Genomic DNA, 18636 nt, shown 5'->3' with positions numbered 1-18636 from the left:
AATGCCTCCAAAGACAGGGGACTCACTATTGCCATATGAAGTAGCTCATTCCATTTGGCAGACAGTTGAGATTGTTAGAAATTTAAACTGCACCTCCCCTGGGCCTAGTTAAATTCTTTGGAGAAGTGTAGAGAAAAAATCTTTTTCTTCTGCTTGCCAGTTTTTGTTTGTTTGTTTTGTTTGTTTGTTTGAGATGGAGTTCCACTCTTGTCTGTCAGGCTGGAGTGCAGTGGTACAATCTTAGCTCACTGCAACCTCCGCTTCCCGGGTTCAAGCTATTCTCCTGCCTCAGCCACCGAGTAGCTGGGATTACAGGCACCCGCCACCATGCCCAGCTAATTTTTGTATTTATTTTTTAGTGGAGACGGGGTTTCACCATGTTGATCAGGCTGGTATCAAACTCCTGAACTGAGGTGATCCACCCGTCTCGGCCTCCCAAACTGCTGGGATCACAGGCCTGAGCCACCGTGCTCGACCTACATGCCAGTCTTTCAAGTGTTTGAAGAGCCTTCTTAGGTCTCCTTTGGCCTTCTCTTCTGCAAGCTGTGCATGCAGTGAATGCTGAAGTGTTGCCACACCACAGCCCAACATACATCGCTGCATGTGGCGTAAACTTGGACCACGGAACTCTGAAACCGGAAATCAGGGTAGCTAACACTTGTTTGCTAACATTTCACATACATTATCTCCTTTAAACCCTAACAACACAGTGAGAGAGTTACTGTTCTCTCCGTGTCAGAGACGACAAGACTGAAGCTACAAGATCACAGAGCTGGCAGTGGTAGAACCCAGATCTGTCTGACTCCAGAGCACAAACTCGTAGAACATGGGATTTGATCTCATTTTATAGAGGAAGAAACTGAGCCCCAGATAAGTGACCTGTCCAAGGGCACCAGCCTGCCAGTGGGTGAACTAGGACTAGAATTCAGATCTGCCTCCCAGAACACTGGCCCTCAGCAAGGCTAGGGGAGTCTGTTGGCAGGCTGCTGATGTGTTTTCCTACTTTACTTTTTCTTCTTTTTTAAAAAAATATATATATATTTTGAGACAGAGTCTCCCTCTGTCGCCCAGGCTGGAGTGCAGTGACACGATCTCAGCTCACTGCAACTTCCCCCCAGGGGTTCAAGTAATTCTGCCTCAGCTTCCCAAGTAGCTGGGATTACAGGTGTGCATCACCACACCCAGCTAATGTTTTTGTATGATTTTGCTTTGCTTTGTTTTGTTTTGAGATGGCATCTCCCTCTGTCCCCCAGGCTGGAGTGCAGTGGCATGATCTTGGCTCTGCAACCTCTGCCTCCCCATTTCAAGCCATTTTCCTGCCTCAGCCTCCTGAATATCTGGGACTACTGGTGTGCGCCACCACACCTGGCTAATTTTTGCATTTTTAGTAGAGACAGGGTTTTACCATGTTGGCCAAGCTGTTCTTGAACTCCTGACCTCAAGTGATCTGCCCACCTCAGCCTCCCAAAGTATTGGGATTACAGATGTGAGCCTCTGCACCCGGCCTGTTTTCCTACTTTACTTTAAAAGCTGGCTTTCCTTGTGTTGTTGAACAAGCATTTGTTGGACCCTTACTGTGTCTCTAGAACATTTATTTGAAATCAGAAGTACGGGTGATATCACTGTAACAAGAGGTTTTTAAAACTTTGCATAAAACAGCAAGAGGGACTCTTAACACACTTTGTTATGTTTTTGTACCAAAACAGTAGTGTTTATATTTCTTGGCAATAAAATCTTTTTTTTTTTTTTTTTTTTTTTGAGACGGAGTCTTGCTCTATTGCCCGGGCTGGAGTGCAGTGGCCGGATCTCAGCTCACTGCAAGCTCCGCCTCCCGGGTTTACGCCATTCTCCCGCCTCAGCCTCCGGAGTAGCTGGGACTACAGGCGCCCGCCACCTCGCCCGGCTAGTTTTTTTGTATTTTTAGTAGAGACGGGGTTTCACCGTGTTAGCCAGGATGGTCTCGATCTCCTGACCTCGTGATCCGCCCATCTCGGCCTCCCAAAGTGCTGGGATTACAGGCTTGAGCCACCGCGCCCGGCCAAAATCATTTTTAAAAATAAACTGCAAATACTCAGAAGTCAATGGATAATCTTCAGCACATTGCAGTTCCTTCAGAATCCGCCCTACACTCAATCCAATCACTCTACTTCACTCTCAAACTTTCACTGTAGGCATCCCTTCCCCGTTCAAACCTTTGGGAGTTTCCCATTTGCCTCAAGGATGAAATTGAAGTGGCTCTAGCCACCTTTCAGCCTTTTCACACACTGCCTAGCCAGGTTGCTCATGCTGCTTCTGTTCCCTGCCCCTTGCTTGGAATGCCTTGCACTTCCTGCTGCTTAGCCAAATCCAACGCAACTCCATGCTCCATTCTCCCTGACCTCCCTATGACCTCTCCCGCCTCTCATTCCAGCAGCTACTGCCAGGATTGCTTGTTTCGTTTTACATTATTTATATTTATTTATTTGTATTTATTTTTTTTTTTGAAACAGAGTCTCGCTCTGTCGCCCAGGCTGGAGTGCAGTGGCACGATCTCAGCTCACTGCAACCTCTGCCTCCCGGGTTCAAGTGATTTTTCTGCCTCAGCCTCCTGAGTAGCTGGGGTTATAGTCGTGCACCACCACACGTGGCTAATTTTTTATATTTTTGGTAGAGACGTGGTTTCACCAATTGGCCAGTCTGGTCTCGAACTCCTGACCTCAGGTGATCTGCCCACCTCAGCCTCCCAAAATGCTGGGATTACAGGCGTGAGCCACCATGCCTGGCCAGAACTTCAGTTTATAACACAATCTTTCATGTGTCTTCTGCTTTCATTAAAAGAATAAACCTTTCGCTTCTTTATTTCAGTTTAATAAACCATGGATTTTATTTCATGCTTAGCAAAGCACAAGGGCTCACTGACATGCACTTCTTAAAACTAATTCCGGCCGGTCGCCTGTAATTCCAGCACTTTGGGAGGCCAAGGCCGGCGGATCACTTCAGCCTGGCCAATGTGGTGAAACCCCATCTCTACTAAAACTCCAAAAATTAGCCGTGGTGGCAGGCACCTGTAGTCCCAGCTACTCAGGAGGCTGAAGCAGGAGAATCGCTTGAACCTGGGAGGCAGAGGTTGCAGTGAGCCGAGATTACACCATTACATTCTAGCCTGAGCTACAAAGCAAGACTCTTGTCTCAAAAAAAAAAAAGTAATAAAAGAATAAACAAACTGAATTTTTGTAAATAAGTATCTGATGAGGACCACGGTAGACTGCAGGAGGATAGGAGATTAGCATATCTGGCTCCTGGAGACCCATAACTATAATAGAATTGTCTCTCTGGTACTTCACACCGTGTCACAAATTGGGTAATACATGTAGTGGAATGAATTAGCAAATGAATGAGTGCATTTTAATAAACCATCGGAGGATGAGATGGGTGCCCTTGGGGAGTGGTGAGTGCGCCCTCCTAGAAGTGCCAGGTGTGGTCTGGCCAACCAGTGAAGCAGTGGCTGAGCTGGCTTTAATGTTCTTCCAACCCTGGCAGGCAGTTCCATGAAATTCAGTAAGAGTATTTAAAATGTCTTGTTGGATGGTTTGCAAAGAAATAAAAATTTAAAAAAAAAATCACCCCTGGATTTACCAGCTTTGCAAGTTTGCATCCTTGCCTCTTTAATGGATATTTGGCTTTCAACTGCAAGCTGAGAATGGTACACTGCCGAATAAATGGTCCTACTCAACCGCAAGAAAACAAGTCAGAAGATTTCTGGGGGTGGGGTGGGGGTGGAATAACTTTAGTAACTGTACTCAACACATATGTGGGGTGTCTTTGGAGCCAAAAGACATCAAATTTCTTTTCTATGCGTTAGTTCTGTCATTTTGGGCAAGTTACTTAATCTCTCTAGGCCTCCGTTTCATCATCTTCAAGACTGAGATACTTACTTTTTTTTTTTTTTTTTTTTTTTTTTGAGATGGAGCCTTGCTCTATCACCCAGGCTGGAGTGCAGTGGCGCAATCTCAGCTCACTGCAATCTCCACATCCCAGGCTCAAGCAATTCTCCTGCCTCAGCTTCCCAAGTAGCTGGGATTACAAGCATCCGCGACCATGCCTGGCTTTTTTTTTTTTTTTTTTTTTTTGTATTTTTAGTAGAGACAGGGTTTCACCACATTGGCCAGGCTAGTTTCAAACTCCTGACCTCAAGTGATTTGCCCACTTCAGGCTCCCAAAGTGCTGGGATTATAGGCATGAGCCACCTCACCTGGGCGAGATACTTACTTTTATGCAGGGTTGTTGTGAGGATAAAATCAGGTAATGTGGAAAAGCACCTAGCACAAAATCAGAAACTGTAGGCTTGCAATATGATAGCTCTTATGCTCACACATTCCTTCGTGGTTGGCTAAATCCCTAGTAATAAACTTTCACATTCATGTGGTGGTTTTTGCATTTTACAGAGTGTTGTTACAGACATTATTACCTCACTTGATCTTTAAAATAACCCACTTTTTTAGATACTGCAAAGATGACTACTCTTATTTTACCAGTGAAAGAGGTCGAGGAACTTGACTACATAATACATACATTACATAATATAATACAATACATTATACACTACATTACATAATACATGACATTACAGAATGATGGCTAACATCGGGTTTCCTCATTCCAAATGCACACTCTTTCTAGTTTACCTGTTGCTGCAGTGGCTAGTGTTAGATAGGGTTCCTCAGATTTCCTTAATTTATCCAGCAAATTTTTTTTCAGAGACAGGGTCTTACTGTGTCACACAGGCTGGAGTGCAGTGGCAGGATCATGGTTCTCTGCAGCCTTGGCCTCCTGGGCTCAAGAGATCCTCCTGTCTCAGTAATCCCCAAAGTGCCGGGATTACACGTGTGGGCCACTGCACCTGACCTATCCAGCAAATACTTACTGCAACTCAAGTGACTGAGCTGGAGATCTGTCCTGTTTGTGGTATCCTTGGTTGATTAGTCTAGTACTTGGTATAGAGTAGTTATTCAATATATACTTGAGGAATGAATGAATAGATTAAACCAATTTTCTGAGTCCTTTCAATACAGTACCCTGATTCTGCTACATAGGCAAGAACCCTTGCAGGGGACAAAGAGAGATTGGCTGTTGGGAGAAGCTAGGAGCTGACAGCTGCAGAGAGAAGCTGACAAAGTCAGTTACACGCAACAACACGGATGATTCTTAGAGTAATCACGCTGAGCAAAAGAAGCCAGACAAAGGGGAGTATGTGCTGCATGATTCCCTTTGTATAACATTACAGAGGGCTGGGCACAGTGGCTCACACCTATAATCCCAGCACTTTGAGAAGCCAAGGCAGGAGGATTGCTTGAACCCAGGAGTTCGAGACCAGCCTAGGTAATACGGTGAAACCCCATCTCTACCCAAAAAAAAAAAAAAAAAAAAAATACAAAAATTAGCCTGGCATGGTGGCATACACCTGTGGTCCTAGCTACTCAGAAGGTGAAGGGGGCGGATCACCTGAACCTGGGGAAGTTGAGGCTACAGTGAGCCATGATGGCGTCACTGCACTACAGTCTGGGTGACAGAGTGAGACCCTGTCTCAAACAAAAAAATTACAGAAAATGCAAACCATCTACAGTGACAGAAAGTAGTTCAGTGGCTGCCTGTGGGTGGAACCAGGTGGATAGGGAGGGAGGCATTTCGAAGGAGCAGGAGGAAGTGTGTGGAAGTGATGAGTGTGCTCCTTGTTTTGATGGTGGTGTTGGTCTCTTGGGTGTATAAATACGTTAAAATGTATCAAATTATATACTTTAAATATGTGCAGTTGTTTTGTTTTTGAGACAAAGTCTTGCTCTGTCACCCAGGCGGGAGTGCAGTGGCATGATTTGGGCTCACTGCAAACTTCACTTCCCAGGTTCAAGTGATTCTCCTGCCTCAGCCTCCCAAGTAGCCGGGATTACAGACGACTGCCATCACGTCTGGCTGATTTTTATATTTTTAGTGGAGACAGAGTCTCACCATGTTGCCCAGGCTGGTCTCAAACTCCTGATCGCAAGTGATCCACCCGCCTTGGCCTCCCAAAGTGCTGGGATTACAGGCATAAGCCACCACACCCGGCCTAAACATGTACAATTGATTGCCAGTTATACCTCAAAAAGCTATTTGAAGCGGAAGAAGAAGAGAAAGGAGAGGAAGGAGAAGGAAAAGAAGGGGCAGGGTCTCTCCTCAGGTTCTCTCTGCTTGACCCCTCAGGCACAGGTGTCCAGGCCCATAATAAGGCTGCTTCTCTGTCCCTTTAGTGAGCGACGTCTTGGATGCTGGGTGGGGCAAACATTGGCCTGGGACTCAGAAGGCCTGGGTTCTGGCTTGGCTCTGCCACTCACAAAGGTACAACACCGGGCAGCAGTCTGACCTCTGTTGGCCTGGACTTGCTGTGACAATACAGGTCCCTGCTGGTCTAGCCTACCCACAGCATTGACTAGAGGATGGCCTAAGGGGACACATCAGAGTGCTGCGTGAACTATGAGTGTAGGTCAAAGGGAGAAGAGTGGGAGGGGGGCAGGGAGTGAGCCCCAACCTTCTTTACCTTCTTTCTAGCACAGTCTCAACAACAAACACTACAATGTAACACGGGACCCTCAGCAGCTGCTGAGTTGTTTGAGTTCTATGTCCCTTTGCTAAGTGATCTCAGACTCCTGTACAACAAATTTTTTTGTGCCTGCCTGTTATCATTTATCAAGAGCTGTGTTCAGGACTCAGCCTGGATACTCACACACTGTAAGATTATTATTATTATTTTTTTTTTTTGAGACAGAGTGTCAGCTCGTGTCACCCAGGCTGGAGTGCAGTGGCACGATCTTGGCTCACTGCAGCCTCCGCCTCCTGATTTCAAGTGATTCTCCTGCCTCAGCCTCCCGAGTAACTGGGATTACAGGCATGTGCCACCACGCCCCGCTAACTTTTGTATTTTTAGTAGAGATGGGGTTTCAACATGTTGGCCAGGCTGGTCTCAAACTCCTGGCCTCAGGTGATCGCCCCCCCTCGGCCTCCCAAAGTGCTGGGATTACAGGCGTGAGCCACTGCGCCCGGCCAGCTGTAAGACCTTGGTAAGTCACATCTCTACTCTTAGCATCTGTCAAAAAAGGGGTTGGACTCCAAGGCTTGAGGCTTCTTCCTGCTCTTGCCTTGCGGGGTTCTGCCACCTGAATGTAAAACTATTTGGCTACGTTGAGGACTGCAGATGGGAAGGGGAAGTGCAGCCAGTGGTAGCTGTCTCATCCCGGACTGTGAATGAATTTGAGGCATCAGGGAAATGGTGACCTTTGCCACCTCCCCGCCATCCTCCCCCACACACGCATATCATGGATTTGTTCCTCCTCCAGTTCCTCCTGCTGTTCCTTACTTCATTTTTGTTTCCATTTTACTCAAAAACAGCAAGTCAATATATATACCCAGGTATGTTTTTAAGTTCACGCACTCAAAATCTATCACATTAATAGGTGAAAAATCTTACCTTCCAGAAGGCTTGGTCATCAAAATATTTAGCCACATGAGGTCCTTTCCATATTTTGAGATTTAGAAGCAAACCTGTTTAAATGCATAATTAAATGTTAAAACTTTGGGAGCACAGGATTTTTAATCTCAAGATTAATCGAAATATAGTGTGTCAAAATGACAGTATCTCAATAGAAATCCTTTTTCTCCCACAATTGAAAGACAAATAAATGGAAGCCCTGTCATTCCTGGACTAGCTTAATTCTGTAGACATTTTATTTTATTTTATTTTATTTTTATTTATTTTTTTTATTTTGAGACAGAGTCTTGCTCTATCGCCCAGGCTGGAGTACAATGGCATAATCTCGGCTCACTGCAACCTCTGCCTCCCAGTTTCAAGCGATTCTCCTGCCTCAGCCTCCCAAGTAGCTGGGATTATAGGTGCCTGCCACCACATCCAGCTAACTTTTTTTTTTTTTTAATTTAGTAGAGACAGGGTTTCACCATGTTGGCCAGGCTAGTCTGGAACTCCTGACCTCAGGTGATCCACCTACCTTGGCCTCCCAAAGTGCTAGTATTACAGGCATGAGCCATAACATCTGGCCGATTCTGTAGACTTTTTTTTTTTTTTAAAGAACTGGGAATGGCAGTGCACTGAGCAGTACATGAGAACCACACATCTGATGCCCTTCCCCAGATGGAGTAGAAGGGCCCCCTGAAAGCTGATCCATGTCAGACATACAGGCTACTACAGAGGATGACTCCAATTGGGTGCTCCTATAGGTCTGTCTTCTCTGGCTCCAGTCAACTCCCAGGAACCTCAGTTTAAGATTCTACTTGTGTAGTTAGGAAAGTAGCTTATAACGTGCTTTGGTGCCCGCCCTTCCTTTTCCCCATCTTTTTAAGTATCTTTTATTTTTTGTTTTTAGGACAGGGTCTCATTCTGTTATCCAGGCTGGAGTGCAGTGGCACAATCACAGTTCATTGCAGCCTCAAACTCCCGGGCTCAAGCAATCCTCCCACCTCAGCCTCCCAAGTAGCTGGGACCACAAGTGTGTGCTACCATAACCAGCTCATTTTTTTTTTTTTTTTTTTTTTTTTTATTTTTTGTGGAGACGGGGTTTCGCCGTGTTGCCCAGGCTGGTCTTGAACACCTGAGCTCAAGTGATCTGCCCGCCTTTGCCTTCCACAGGGTGCAATTACAGGTGTGAGCCACTGTGCTCAGCCTCCATTTTCCGTCTACTCTCTGCCCAGATAGCTTGGCCATATGTATTCCTCCAGCTTCTGGAAGTTGGCTGAATTTCACGGGACACATGGAATGAGTGCTTCCTTTCACAGGAAGCAAGGAAATGCTCCTGATAGATTTATCTGTGTATTATTAAGGATGATCAGTTCCAGCGTGGTTAACATGAATGGGCGAGTGCTTAGTGAGATTCGAATTTCCCTTTCGTGGTGCTTCCCTTAGGTGATATTGGCATGCAGGGTACAACCAGCATATGACGCAGTTAGCTTGAATTACTCAGTAATGATCTCTGGCGCCTGCATGAATTTTCCAGATAGCTGAGGCTTACTCATCACTCAGGAATATCTGTCTAAAATATATTTTGTCTTCTGAGACAACACTAAACATATTCAGACTTTTTCTAAAAAAAAAAATCAGAACCATCACTAGGAATACCCACTTATAACGTGCCATATAATGTGGAAAAGGTGTGTAGCCATGGAGGGTTGTTGGTCTAATCTCTGAGCAGCCCAAGCGTTTTGTGTTCTTGTGTCCAGTTTTAAGAATTTCTTGGCCGGTCGCAGTGGCTCACGCCTGTAATCCCAGCACTTTGGGAGACCAAGGCGGGCAGATCACCTGAGGTCGGGAGTTCAAGACCAGTGTGACCAACATGGAGAAACCCTGTCTCTACTAAAAATACAAAATTAGCCGGGCGTAGTGGTGCATGCCTGTAATCCCAGCTACTCGGGAGAATGAGGCAGGAGAATCGCTTGAACCTGGGAGGCGGAGGTTACACGGTGAGCTGAGATAGTGCCACGGCACTCCAGCCTGGGCAACAAAAGCAAAACTCTGTCTCAAAAAAAAAAAAAAAGAATTTATCTTCTTCTGTTAGGCTCTTTGCTTTCACTTCTAACTTCTGCTGGTGTACTTTACCTCTAGAAACCTAGCCCACCTCTAATCTGCTATTTCTAATCTACCTGAGCTGAGAAATCCAATAACTATGCTTGATAGGATTGTTTCTTAAATAAGTATAGACAGGCTCCAAATAGAGAGGTCAATTAACAAGTTAAATGCTTGGCTTCTGGGAGTCCATTTGGTGCAATTTTGGCTGCTTGAGGGAATTTTTCCCCCTTCCATTGTCCAAGTTGTTTTGTTTCCTTTTCTGAGATAGGGTCTCGCTCTGTTGTCCAGGCTGGTATGCAATGGCACGATCTCAGCTCACTGCAACTTCTGCCTCCAGGCTCAACTGATCCTCCCATCTCAGCCTCCGGAGTAGCTGGGACTACAGGTGTACCACCATGTCTGGCTAATTTTTGTATCTTTTGTAAAGATGGGGGTCTCACTATGTTGCCCTGGCTGGTCTTGAACTCCTGGCCTCAAGCTATTCTCCTACTTCAGCTTCCCAAAGTGCTGGGATTACAAGTATGAGCCACCCAAGTTGTTTTTAATCACCAGTTTGCTAATGTCAAAAACAACATATAAAGAGGAAAGCCTGTCGGTCTTAACTCTTAAAGGAACAATATGATTGTCTTTTCCTCTGTTCATCTTTTTTGACTCCAGTGAAACATAAGACCCCTAGGGCCAGGCGTGGTGGCTTATGCCTGTAATCCCAGCACTTTGGGAGGCCGAGACAGGCTGATCACGAGGTCAGAAGATCGAGACCATCCTGGCTAACACGGTGAAACCCCATCTCTACTAAAAATACAAAAAATTAGCCGGGCGTGGTGGTGGGCGCCTATAGTCCCAACTACTCGGGAGGCTGAGGCAGGAGAATGGCGTGAACCCGGGAGGCGGAGCTTGCAGTGAGCTGAGATTGCGCCACTGCACTTCAGCCCAGGCGACAGAGCCAGACTCCGTCTCAAAAAAAAAAAAAAAAAAAGACCCCCAGGTACTTTGCAAGACAGAGTACAAGTCAGCACCACTTTGAACATACCAGTGATAACAGTGAACAGTGTGATTCCCGGGATAGAGTTGCCAAATAAAATGCAGGATACCCAATTCATTTCGAATTTAAAAACAGACACCTTGCAGTTTTGCTAAATCTGGCAGCCTTTCCCAGGGTTGGATTGCCAGCTGCCACGAACTGAACATTAACTTACGGAATTAACTCTACTCCGCCTCTGCTTCTTCACACAGACTCTGCCGAAAGCAAAGGCCCAACACTGTTATATTAAAGGAATTCTAGCCAATCTCACGCTCAAAAATTACCCAGGTAACTCCAAAAAGTACCTCTATATAGTTTGTTAAAGCTGGAAGGAAGCCAGCTTAGTTATTACAATCCTTTCATTTTACAGAGAAGCTAACCAAGGCTCAGAGGGAGTGAAGTGACATGCCCGACGTCACACAACTCATAGTGTCTAATGCCATTTGTCTCTTATTTGGCATCCACCTCCTGCTTAGGGACATGTATATGGGTGTCTAACCAATAAAAGATGTTTGCTTATAGAATAAAGGTGAACAGTTCTGGATGGAATGCATATTTTCTTTCTTCTTTTCTTTTTTTGAGACAGTCTCACTCTCGCCTAGGCTGGACGGCAGTGGTGCAACTTCAGCTCATTGTAACCTCCACCTCTTGGGGTCAAGCCATTCCCGTACTTCAGCCTCCCAAGTAGCTGGGACTACAGGCACATGCCACCATGCCTGGCTAATTTTTGTATTTCTGGTAGAGACAGGGTTTTGCCATGTTGGTCAGGCTGGTCTCCAACTCCTGACCTCAGGTGATCTGCCCGCCTCAGCCTTCCAAAGTGCTGGGATTACAGCCGTGAGCCACTGCTCCCGGCCTGAATGTGTTTTTTCTTTTTTTCTTTTTTCCTTTTTTTTTTTAGACAGAGTCTCGGCTCACTGCAATCTCTGCCTCCCGGGTTCAAGCAATTCTCCTGCCTCAGCCTCCCAAGCAGCTGGGATTATAGGCACCCGCCACCACGCCTGGCTAATTTTTGTATTTTTAGTAGAGACAGGGTTTCACCATGTTGGCCAGGCTGGTCCCGAACTCCTGATCTCAGGTGATCTTCCCAGTTCGGTCTCCCAAAGTGCTGGGATTACAGGTGTGAGCCACTGCACATAGCCACATATTTTCACCTGGCATATAAGTAAAACTGGCTAATTAGCAACTCCCCAAGATTTTTTGCTGTTCTATTGTATTGCAAGAGCAGAAACATACTTTACTCCTTTGTTGAAAGATCTCCAATGGCTTCCCATCTTTTATAGGGGCCTGCTCCTCACTACCATTCTGCCCTCAACCCCTGCCACTCCTTCTCACTCCATTCACACCAACCACACTGGTCTCCTTACTGTTCCCTCAACACACAAAGCATGCTCCTGCCTCAGGGCCTTTGCACTTGCTATCCTATTTTCATGGAAGGTTCTTCCCCTAACTAAATGCATGGCATATCTCCCTCCTCTTCACTGGGGCCTCTGCTTAAAAGCCAGCTACTCAGATAAGCCCTCCCTGACCACCCCTCTAAAAGAACACCCCATCCCACATTGACTCTGTGTGTCTCTAGTTTGCTCTGTCTTCATAGCCACTTATTACCATCTGACATAGTAGACACTTATTTGTCTACTTATTGTTAATACTTTCCCCGCTAGAAGGTCAATTCTATGAAGTCAGAGAATTTGTTTTGCTCACGGCTGTGTCCCCAGTGCCTGGCTCATAGTAGATATTGAATAAATATCTGTTGAATAAAATAGTATTATGGGTGTCCTCAGAAATAAAAGGTAGGCTTTTGTGTGTATGGATTTTCTCAGGCTTCTGTGCAAAACTGAGTGTGATCATCAGCCCTGGGTTCAAAAGTCTGCAATGTTGCCACTCACCCTCCTTATAACCTCAGGGATGTCCCTTCCCTTCCCTGGCCTCACAGTCCACATCAGCAGCAGGTGACCTCTAAGGACCTTTCCAATTCTGAAATTATGTGATCCTCAGGGAAGGAGATGGGGCACACATACATCCAGCCACATGGCAGGGTGTGCTCTGGATATAGGTGCTGTGTCCTGGGCAATGGTAGAAGAAAGGTGGCCTCACACTGACCTGTCAGGAGACCAGATGTGATACTCATCGCCATGGCCAAGCTGAATGCCCCAGTGCTGAGGAGGACCTGGAAGCCGATCCTAGAAATGACAAAGCAGAGGTGGTCACTTGGGCATCAGGCAGCAGAGGTCATCAGGGACAAAAAGGACTGTTGGTGTCAGTAGTGCCATTGCCGGGAAGGGCCATGAGGAAAACAAGGGTCCTCTTCCTGGCTGGTACATTCCCCTGTCATTTTCCCCAAAAGCCATGCAGACATGTGGGAGGGAGGGAGGGGAAGGAGATTCCAAGATCGCCTGTGGCATATTTTAGTTCTCAGCACCTTGTGGATAATGAACCAGACCAGGAGTCAGAAAACCCAAGCTCAAGTGCCAGCTCTGTCACTTACTAACTGCAAGACCCTGGGCAAGTCCCTTAACCTCTCAGAGCCTCCAGTTTTCTCTCTCTCTCTTTTTTTTGTTGTTGTTGTTGTTTTGTGAGACGGAGTCTCACTCTGTCGTCCAGACTGGAGTGCAGTGGCACGATCTCGGCTCACTGCAACCTCTGCCCCCCAGGTTCAAGCGATTCTTGTGCCTCAAGTAGCTGGGACTACAGGCACATGCCATCATACCTGGCTAATTTTTGTATTATTAATAGAGATGGGATTTCCCCATGTTGACCCGGCCGGTCTCGAACTCCTGACCTCAAGTGATCTGCCCGCCTCAGCCTCCCAAAGTGCTGGGATTACAGGCATGAGCCACCATGTCTGGCCAGCCCCCAGTTTTCTCATCAGGCAATTAAAGATAAAGGTTCTATTTCTCTTGGGGCAAGGTGGGTGGGGTAGAGCTTGGCTTTCAGACCCATCTCCCCTGCCCATCCTTACCCCTTGAACATACTTCCAGGACCTCTCTCCTTCAAGGCAACCCCAGAGGTTCAATTCAAAGATTAAGATATTATGGGGGCCCTTGGATGCTAAATGTGATTGTGCCAGGGTTCAGCCTGCACCTGGGAACTGCCTTCACTGTAGCCCCACGGATAGTTGTACACAACAAGCCAGTTTTTTAAGCCTTTCCTATTTCTTGTCTCAACAGGTGGGCAGCTCATATTCTCATTTTTAAGACAAAGCAAAGCCCCAAGCCTGCAGCCTTGTGGGGTGGGGTGGACCCCACCTTGTATGTCATTTGGTTATCTTACCTGTCTTTACTGATTGTTCCTTATAAAGTGGGGGAAATAATGACAGTTCCTACTTCGTAAGATCATGGGAGAGTGGAGAGAATTGAAAAGAACTACCCTCAGACTAGAAAAATAAATTAAAAAGATAAAAAGAGTTGCCACCCTGCTGCTCAAGTAGTGAGTGCAGATATCAACAACTACCTGCCCAACCATTCAGGCAGCCATCCCCCCATCCGCATGGCAAGCTCCAGGCCCTCATCTTTGCCATCTTTGTATATCTTCAATAGTTTGCTTCCTCCCCAGCACCAAACACAGTTCAGGTTATCAAAACCTCAGGGAAATGTTTATTGAATGACTGAAAAATGGAGTCAATTACTCAATTCATTGATCTAATATTAAGTGATTTTTAGAAAAAATTCAGGGGGACATCTGCATGACCTTGCAAAATTTCTTTTTTTTTTTTCTTGAGTTGGAGTCTTGCTCTGTCACCAGGCTGGAGTGCAGTGGCGCGATCTCAGCTCACTGCAACCTCTGCCTCCCAGGTTCAAGCTATTCTCCCGCCTCAGCCTCCCAAGTAGCTGAGACTACAGGCATGAGTCAGCCACCATGCCCAGCTAATTTTTTGTATATTTAGTAGGGATGGGGTTTCACCATGTTGGCCAGGATGATCTTGATCTCTTGACCTCGTGATCTGCCCGCCTCAGTCTCCCAAAGTGCTGAAATTACAGGCATGAGCCACCACGCCAGCTGCAAAAATTCTTAAACAGGACATAAAAGAACTAAACATAAAGGGAACAATGATAAATTGGACTATATTAAAATTAAGAACCTCTCTTGTTCAAAAGACACCATTAAGAAAGTAAAAGGTGGGCTGGGCGCAGTGGCTCACACCTGTAATCCTGGGACTCTGGGAGGCCAAGGTGGGCCAAAGTTGAGGCCAAAGATCAGCCTGGCCAACATGGCAAAACCCTGTCTCTACCAAAAATTATTTCATCTATACAAAAGTTAGCTGGGCATGGTGGCATGTGCCTGTAATCTAAGCTACTCAGGAGGCTGAAGCATGAGAATTGCTTAAACCTGGGAGGCAGAGGTTGCAGTGAGCTAGCGCCACTGCATCCCAGCCTGGGTGACAGAGGGAGACTCCTTGTCAAAAAGAAAGAAAGAAGGAAAAAGGTAACCCACAAAGTCGGATTCATATTCAGGATATGTAAGGAATTCCTACAAATCAATAAGAAAAAGACCAACCACCACCATAGAAAATGGGCAAACTAACTTGAATAGACATTTCATAAGAAAAGATTCAGCTGTCCAAAATCAGATGAAAAGTGCTCCGTTTAGTTGGTTATTAGAGATAGCAAAATTTGAGCAACAGGTTTGATTCCTAAATGACTAATCATAAAGCAGGAAAACACCAAGTGTTAGCAAAATGTGGAGTAAAAGGAGCTTCTGTATATACTACTGGGGATTAGATTGGCACAAAGTACTAGAGAAAATTGTTTAGCAGTAGCCACTAAAGCTGACTGTGTGAATACTGTATAATTCAACAATTTCACTTCTAGGCATATAATTAATGGAAGTGCATTCGTGTGTTCCAAAAATAAAAGTGCTAGAATGTTCATAGGAGCAATACTAGAATATTCCTAATAGCTCCAAACTGGAAACTACCCAAATCTTCCTCAATAATGGATAAATAAATTCTGCTGTATTCACACAATGGCACACTTGTTCCAACTATCTTTTCTCAGATTCTCTATTTGTCTATTTGGCATTCATTTATCACAGGGCCACACTAATGGCCAAAGTTGTTTATCTCATTTTCTTGCAAGTCAGCTTTCTCAGGCATGGGAAACTCATAAACCCCTCAGCTACAAACTCCAACGTAAGTGTTTTCACTTCCTGGCCATTAGTGGATGCCCTCACCCAGTTACTCTCCCACCACTCTTTTTCATACAGGCATAGTCCCAGTTCCCCCTCTCCTTCTGCTGCCTGGTCCCTGGGTGATACAGTTTTGTGTGGCCCTGCATGATGTGTTCTGCCTCTTGTTTACAGGGGAACTGTGAACAACAAAACTTTCCTTCCAATAATACTGGAAGAAAATGTCACTCAGTCACCTTTATAAATTAAGACCAAAGCATGACACAACACTATATCCCAGTGGAAAAAGGGTACAGCAATGCTTAACAACCTGGATGAATCTCACAACTACAATGTTGAGTAAAAAAGCATACAAAAGCACAGACTTACTGTATGAGTCCACGTATATTATCTCAGTTCATTTTCTGTTGCTGTAACAGAATACCACAGAATGGGTAATTTATAAAATAAGTATATATAGCTCATGGTTCTGGAGGCTGGGAAGTCCAAGAGCATGCTGCTGGCATCTGTTGAGGACCTTCTTCTTGTGCCATAACATGGCAGAGGGTATCATATGGCAAGAGGGCAAGAGCATGTCAGCTCAGGTCTCTCTTCCTCTTTTTTTTTTTTTTTTTTTTGAGACGGAGTCTCACTCTGTTGCCCAGGCTGGAGTGCGGTGGCGCGATCTCCACTCACTGCAAGCTCCACCTCCCAGGTTCACGCCATTCTCCTGCCTCAGCCTCCTGTGTAGCTGGGACTACAGGCGCCCACCACAGTGCCCGGCTAATTTTTGTATTTTTAGTAGAGACGGGGTTTCACCGTGTTAGTCAGGATGGTCTCGATCTCCTGACCTCATGATCCGCCAGTCTCGGCCTCCCAAAGTGCTGAGATTACAGGCGTGAGCCACCGTGCCCGGCCCTCTCTTCCTCTTGTAAGCCACCAGTCTCATCACAGGGGCCCCACCCTGATAACTTTATCTAATCCTAGTTACCTCCCAAAGACCTCACCTCCAATTTCATCAACACATGAATTTAGAGATTAAGTTTCCAACAGATGAAATTTGAGGGATGCATTCAAACTATAGCATTCTGCCCCAGCCCCCAAAATGCATGTCCTTCTCACATGCAAAATTCATCTCAATAGCCCCAAAGTTTTGTTTTTAGAGATGGGATTTCACTCTATCATCCAGGTTGGAATGCAGTGGCATGATCATAGCTCACTGCAGCCTCAAACTCCTGGGCTCAAGTAATTCTCCTGTCTCAGCCTCCTGAGTAGCTAGGACCACAGATGTGTGCCACCATATCCAGTTACATTTAGTTAATTTTATTTGTAGAGACAGAATCTCACTCTGTTGCCCTAGCTGGAATGCAGTGGCATGACCATAGCTCGCTGCAGCCTCAAACTCCTGGGCTCAAGTGATCCTCTCACCTCAGCTTCCTAAGTAACTAGAACTACAGGCACATGCCGCAATGCCTGGCTAATTTTTTTAATTTTATTTTTTGTAGAGACAGGTCTCACTATGTTGCCCAGGCTGGTCTTGAACTCCTGGGCTCAAGCAATCCTCCCACCTCGGCCTCCCAAATCACTGGGATTACAGGCATGAAACACCACATTTAGATAACCCCCAAAGTCTTAACTTGTTCCAGCACCAACTCAAAAGTCCAAAGTCTATGGTCTCATCTAAATCAGATGTGGGTGAGACTTAAGGTACAATTCATTATGGGAGATTCCCTCTGGCTGTGAGACTGTAAAATCAAAACAAGTTATCTACTTCCAAAATACAACAGTGGAACAGGCATAGGACAGACATTCCCATTCTAAAAGGAAAAAGAGGCAAGGAAAAAAGGGTAACTGGTTCCAAGAAAGTACAAAACCCAACATAGAGAACAACATTAAACCTTAAACCTTCAGAATGATCTTTTACTCTATGTGCCACCTCCTGGGCACACTATGAAATTTGGACCCCCATTGGGGAGCCCTGCCCCTGTGGTTTTGCTGGGCTCTGCCCATGCTGCAGTTCTCACAGGTTGGAGTCTCATGCCTGCAGTTCTCCCAAGCTGGCATTGCACTATGATAGCTCTACCGTTCTGGGGAATTGGCAGCGGCCCCACCCTTGTAGCTCCACTAGACACTGCTCTGCTAGGGGGCTCTCTGTGGTGGCTGTTCACAGCATCCTTTGAAATATAGGTAGAAGAAGGCAATGCCCCCTCAGCTTTTGCATTCTGCACACCTTCAAAATTAGTGCCATGTGGATGCTGCCAAGGTTTATGACTTTTACCTTCCACATCACACCTGGGGCCACTTGAGCCACAGCTGGGATGGCTGAGGAATGCTGCACCAGAATGTAGGGAGCAGAGACCAAGGCAGCCCTGGGCAGCAGCTGGTCATTCCAAACCATTCTGCCCTCTTAGAACTCTGGGCCAGTAATGGGAGGGGCAGCCCTTGAAGATCTCTGAAATGCCTTTGGAGTTTTTCTCCCTTGTCCTGATGAACAGCCTCTGGCTTTGTTCTATGTGTAGTAATTTTCTTATCAATCGATAGCTTGGTCACATCCTCAGTTTGTTTTCTCAGCTGAAAATGTTCTTTCATTCTCTACAACATGGCTGACCTACACAATTTTCTGCCTTCCGTAAATCACTCTGGCACAGATGAAGTTCAGCTAAGAACTTTGCTTCTTTATAAAAAGGATGACCTTTGCTCCAGTTTCCAACACGCGGTTCTTCAGTTCTATCTGAGACCTCATCAGAATGGCCTTTATCAGTCACATTTCTATCAGCATTCTGATCTCATTGACTTAAGTAACCATTAAGAAGCTCCAGACTTTCCCTAGTTCTGGGGTCTTCTTTTAAGCCCTCACCAGAACTGCAGAACTGTCTTTAATGCTCCATTCTTTTTTTTTTTTTTTTTTTTTTTGAGATGGAGTTTC

At 45.7% G+C, this 18636-nt stretch overlaps 1 protein-coding gene across 9 annotated transcripts in view; it reads right to left on the bottom strand.

Annotated features, from left to right (window-relative positions):
• LOC111547669 (RH-like protein) overlaps window positions 1-18636 on the bottom strand; it is a 57257-nt gene that overhangs the window by 515 nt on the left and 38106 nt on the right. For 4 of the 9 annotated variants that reach the window (XM_023219602.1, XM_023219606.2, XM_023219604.2 and 1 more), the window contains 2 exons: window positions 12708-12787; window positions 7478-7551 (listed from right to left, as the gene is read on the bottom strand). The exons of 2 other annotated variants lie outside the window; for them this stretch is intronic. In XM_023219602.1, coding sequence (XP_023075370.1) covers window positions 7478-7551; window positions 12708-12787 — 154 coding nt within the window. The remainder of the gene's footprint in view (window positions 1-7477; window positions 7552-12707; window positions 12788-18636) is intronic. 3 more of the 9 variants (XM_023219608.1, XM_023219610.1, XM_023219605.1) reach the window with 2 other exon arrangements.

Source organism: Piliocolobus tephrosceles, chromosome 1 (genome assembly GCF_002776525.5).
Source record: "Piliocolobus tephrosceles isolate RC106 chromosome 1, ASM277652v3, whole genome shotgun sequence".
NCBI classification, from domain to species: Eukaryota; Metazoa; Chordata; class Mammalia; order Primates; family Cercopithecidae; genus Piliocolobus; species Piliocolobus tephrosceles.
This window is presented reverse-complemented; position numbering and strand designations above follow the sequence as displayed.